The 5,626-nt window shown below is 37.8% G+C and overlaps 1 protein-coding gene across 1 annotated transcript; it reads right to left on the bottom strand.

The window, feature by feature from the left end:
* Nucleotides 1-2,181: 2,181 nt before the first annotated feature.
* LOC107804169 (cytochrome c-type biogenesis protein CcmE homolog, mitochondrial-like) lies at nucleotides 2,182-3,471 on the bottom strand. Its single transcript, XM_016628014.2, has one exon. It carries the CDS (start codon nucleotides 3,356-3,358, stop codon nucleotides 2,516-2,518), a length of 843 nt encoding a protein of 280 aa, XP_016483500.1. The 5' UTR covers nucleotides 3,359-3,471; the 3' UTR covers nucleotides 2,182-2,515.
* Nucleotides 3,472-5,626: the final 2,155 nt, after the last annotated feature.

Below are 5,626 nucleotides of genomic sequence, written 5' to 3'. Positions count from 1 at the left end.
TTTTTTTTGGTTTTCCACCCGGTGTCCGGTACTCGCATTGGAGCCCGACTATATCCGGATTCGCGCCGCGTAGGGCCCCATTCGAGGGAAAGCGCTCCCTACCAGGGATTTTTCCATACCCAGGGCTCGAATTCGAGACTTCTAGTTAAGGGAAGAACAGTCTCATTTTCTGCACCACATCCTTTGGTGGTTCTTTCAGGAAGATATGCATTTGGTCCAGAACATCTCATGATATCAAAACTACAATCCTTTAGACAGCAATCACTAGGAGTTCATATTAAGATATAATCCGTCAATAAATTCATTAGCGACTCTTTCGGACATCTAAGTCATATACTTTACAAATCCAAAGTTAATTAACAAATGAAAACTGATATTAATAGAGAAATAAAATAATTGCTATAACAGTAGATGGCTAAAATGATTCTTCTAATTCCTTCTCTTCTTCAATACATACTGCAAATGCAGCTATATTTTCATGGTCAAAATTAAAAAAGTTTTCCCTTTTCGATTTACACATAGTGCTAGTGACAACTAGCCAACGGCCTGTACTACTGTGGCCTACAAAAACATAGAAGCTTTGCTTCCAGATTTTTTCTTGCACCTCTAAACCACCAGTCAATCATTTCCTATTTTTCTGATGACGAACCACTGCTGACTGGCTTATTAAATGTAATAGCTGTTTCCTGCAACAATTCACCATTGCATAACAAGTTTCTAATTAGCCAGTGACCAGCATGACTAAACCCCCATTAAAGACTCAAAACACATCAAGAATTCTATCCATGATGGCGTCCAAAACTTACAGGCCTTGGGGTTCCAGATTTTCTTTTTCACCTTTGAATCACCAATCCATCAGACCATAGCCTATCCAAAGTGAATACGGCTTTTTTCCTTATTCAGCTTACAGTAGTTCACTAGTTTCTGATTAGCCATCGGCCAGAGTGACTAGAGCCCCATATTCTACCTATAATGGCTTCCAGAACTTACAAATTTTGGTTCCAGATATTTTTTCATTGATGACCATCAAACCATTTCCGATCAAAATAAGTATAACGTTTTCCTCTTTAGTTTACAAACTGGGTAACTTCCTAATTAGCCAGAGGCCAGCATGACTAGAGCCCAATCAAAGATAAAAATATGTCAACATGTCCACCCATAATGAACCCCAAGATTTAGAAGCTCTGTCCTATCAAAATTAACCTGTTTCCTTCTTTGGTATAAACATAGGTAAGTAGCTTCTAATTAGCCAGCGGCCAGCATGATTAGAGTTCAATCATAGAACCAAAACATGTCTAGAATTTTACCCATAATGCCTCCAAAACTGAGAAGCTTCTATCGTTAAAACTTGAATATCTTGTTTTGGTTGGTCACACTTTTTGAATAACTAGTTTCTAGTTAGCCAGCAGTAAGCATGTCTAGAACCCCATCAAATACCAAAACATGTCTAATTCTACCCCATAATTGTCTCCCAAACTTAGACCATTTGGCTATTCCAGGACCTTCAACTTTACCTATCCTATTCTTTTCCGCCCCGAAAATTCTACAGAAGCAAAGGCTAGAAATTTTTGCACACTCATTTTTGTTCCTTGTAACATGATCATATAAAAACATGAATCACCACAACGCTTCTAGTGCTCTATTTGTGAAAGAGAGATTCCTGGTATGGTTGTTGTCATCAAAAGCACTACACTATGTGCAGAGTCATGTAAGAAAATAACCAAAAACTTAACACTGGCTATCCACATACATAACAAAATGACATCTGGAGGCACCAATAATGCTGTTCGGGTAAAATAAAGCTGCGCTATATTAAAAGAAACATGGACAAGAAACTCAGAAGTGATTATTCCCTAATTCTTTCATTGATGTCCTCTGCACTGAGTTTAAACAAAAGAATCACAAATATCCAATGTCATGAAAAATAATTCCTGTCACTTGTTCACTCATGTTCCAAAAATTCTAAACTGAAACCACATTTCTCAGGGATAGTACAAGACATGAAATCAAACAGCCCCATTCACTACGACAACAAAATTCATCATATAACCTCACTAAACATATCTATCCCTTAATTGTCCTGTCTTCCTTCAATTTAACCTAAAACAGTAAGTAGCATAATGAAGATTGAAACTTTAACAGAACTCCATCATATCCAAAAAAAAAAACTTCAATTACAAGTTTTACCATAATCAGCTGACCTCTCTATTTCTTTCATCAATGTCCTCTACATTGAGTGTAAAGAATTACAAACATCAAATGTCATAAAAAATAATTTCTTTCATTTATTCACTATCCCAAAAATTCTAAACTCAAACCCCATTTCACAGGGTTAGTACAATATGAAATCAAATACTATGACAACAAAATTCATCATATAACCTCAATAAACCACCTATATATCCCTTAACTTTCCTGTCTTCCTTCAATTTAATCTAAAACAATAGTATAATCAAAATTTTAACTTTAAGAAAACTCCATCATTTCCAAAAAAAATCAATTAGAATTTTTACCCTTACGCCCTCGCTGTAGCTGGAGGTGTTGCACCATCACCATCACCCTGTTCCTCATTTCCTTCCATCTGCTGACTAAGCAGCAACTGCTTATTCTTCTCAAGTGCATTTGCAACTTCAGGTGGCATATACTTCTCATCGTGTTTCGCCAACACTTCCGTAGCTGCAAAATAACAATCCCCGCCCCTGGCCTTTTTCGTCACTTCTAACTTCTTCTCACTCAAAACCCCATTCTCTTTCTTCTTCATCTCCTCCGTAAATGGCTTTACAAACCCTTCAACTACAACAGAATGCCCTTCCCTAAATAAATCCGGCAACGACCCGTCATACTTAACCAAAATATCAGTAATCAAATCAGTAATCACAAATTCCATTTCAGGGGAATTAGGGATTGGTGTTACACTGTTTTCTAACACTAATCCACCGAGTCGGAATTTTGATTTTGTAGGGTTTTGTGAGTGTTGTGAGAGTGCGTCAGTTGGTGTAACGTAAAATACGAGCTGGTCTTGGAATTGGTTAAGGACTATTACTATGAATCCAGCTATGCAGCTAAAGGTGATAGCGTAAGTCCAGAGACGCCGGGTTTGGAGTTGTCGGGCTCGAGCTCCAATATCGGGCCGGGCTGATCTGTGGGATTTAGCGGGCCGGGAGAGTGTGGAGAAGGATCGGAGGGTGAAAATCGATTGGTTAGGGTTTAAACAGGAAATATTTAAGGGCTGTGATTGGCGGTGGAGGAGTGAAATTAAAGGGTTAGATTTGGGGAGAGTGGTGGTGGTGGTGGTGGCGCCGGCGACGGCGGAACGGAGGAGACGGGAAGCTAAACGAGAAGTGAGATTTGAAGCCATTGAAATTTATTTATTTATTGTGGAATTTCTCAAAAGGAGAGGAAATTGGGGTTATAGGGTTTAAGGAATTTGTTCGGTTAGCTTTAGAAGAATGTAGAGGGTGCGGTCAAAGATATATCACTGGTATACTCTTTTGGTATTTTTTTGTTCTTAAATTTTTATTACGACCTATTACTTCTTTTGCTCCGATTATCTTATTGCCCTTGGATTATTTGAAAGGGAACCTTGCCGTAACTAGTAAAGTTGTTGCCATGTGACCTGAAAGTCACGAGTTCGAGCTATGAAAACAGTCTTTTGCAGAAATGCAGGGTAAGGCCGCGTACAATAGACCCTTGTGGTCCGGCCTTCCCCGGACCCTGCGCATAGTGGGATCTTAGTGCACCGTACTACCCTTCAATTATCTTATTATTTTGTTATTTTGCTTCGGTTATCTTATTATCATGTTGTTGTTCCTTTTTCTTTTTCGTGACTTCCACAATACCATATTTCTTTACAATACAATATTTTTGTGACGATGCTTTTTTTGAACCAAGGTTCTATCGAAATAGTTTCTTTATCTTCGCAAAATAGAGGTAAGGTATTATATACACTACCCTTGAAACCACATTTATAGGGTTATATTGTAGCATTTTTTTCAAAATTTATCTACCGCATAACAATTCATATATTACTCATTATCACATAAATAAGTAATTTTTCCGTAACTTGTCTCCAAACCAACATCTCGGAATGTGTATCTTAAATGGCTGAAAATATGTCCTTTAGTTATGCCAAAATAATGATGAAGAAATTTAGAATTTAAAGAATTGACGGGTCTTTGTTCTTGCCTTCTTTCTTTTAAAATGTTTTTATTGGTGCCATGTGTAAATTGTATATCTTCAATAACTGAATGTGTCCTCTAATTATTCCAAAATAATAATAAAGAAATTTTAAAAATGGCGAGTTTTTGCTCATCCTTTTCTTTACATGTCTTCATTAATGCCATGAGTCAAATGCGTATCATCAATGACTGAAATTTGCTCTTTAATTGTCCCAAAATAATGATAAGGGACTTCTAAAAATAGAATAAAATCTGGCGGATCTTTGTTACTACCTAAAACGGGACAAGTGCTCAGGTATGCTATGACTAATTCCTAAATAGCTAATCCTTTGCAAGGGCGAAACTATGTTGGCCCAAGGGTGGTCAACTAATCACCCTTCGCCGAAAAATTATACTAGGTATAAGGTAAAATATTACTTGTTATTGCTTAAAAATAGACTTTGAATACCCTTGCGACACTGGTAAAGGGTGTTCAAAATCTAAACACCCTTATTCTTTTGAACACCCTTATTGAATTTAGTGGCGTTGGAGTGGCTACCTTGTGTCATTTCTACATGAAAATGTTGGTTTATGTTTAGTTAACAATGGCATGCTGAAAATGTTGGTTTATGTTTAGTCAACAATGGCATGCCAATTGGAAGAGTTGGTGGAAAGAGTTGGTGTGGATGCTAGGAGGAAGCTTCCTCCTTTGATGTCACTCATGACATCAAGAGGAGGTAGTTTGATGTCAGCAATGACATCAAGAGGAGGTCTTTACCTCTATAAATAGATGCACTCCTTCACTTGTAGAAATCATCCCAAAATAATACAATACATTGTAGTGAATAGAGAGTTAAGAGAGAAATTCTCTTAAGTGTAATTGGGAAATCTCCCCTTCCTTTGTTAATATTAAAAGAGCAATTGTTCTCTGGTGGACGTAGGATTATTTTGATCCGAACCACGTTAAATCTTGTGTTCTTTCTTCTACGTTTCCGCTAACAAATGGTATCAGAGCGACAGGATTCTTTAACGATCCAAGGAGAAAGAACAAGCAAATATGAGTTCCATGAAGTTTGAAATTGATAGATTCAATGGACGCAACAACTTCAATATCTGGAAGATCCAGATGATGGCGTTACTGCGGAGGGAAGGTTCAATCCATGCTATTGACGGAAAGTATCCTACGGATATATCAGCTCCCGACAAGGAGAAGATTGAAGGGGATGCATTGAGTGCAATCCAACTATCCCTTGCACCTAACGTGCTTTGTGAAGTGAGTACGGGTACCGAAGAGACGGCCAAACAGTTGTGGGAAAAGCTAGAAGGGCTATACCAAGACCGATCAGTGACAACAAGAATGTTGTTACAACGGCGTCTTCACACATTTAAGATGGGCTCAGGTACTTCGTTACAAGATCATTTAGATGCGTTTAATAAACTTGTCATGGACTTACAGATTGCAGGAATTA

This window comes from Nicotiana tabacum, chromosome 18, assembly GCF_000715075.1.
Source record: "Nicotiana tabacum cultivar K326 chromosome 18, ASM71507v2, whole genome shotgun sequence".
Lineage (NCBI taxonomy): Eukaryota > Viridiplantae > Streptophyta > Magnoliopsida > Solanales > Solanaceae > Nicotiana > Nicotiana tabacum.
This window is presented reverse-complemented; position numbering and strand designations above follow the sequence as displayed.

Excerpts from the sequence above, each read along its gene's own strand:
- LOC107804169 (XM_016628014.2), bottom strand. The coding sequence starts at position 3,358 with ATGGCTTCAAATCTCACTTCTCGTTTAGCTTCCCGTCTCCTCCGTTCC.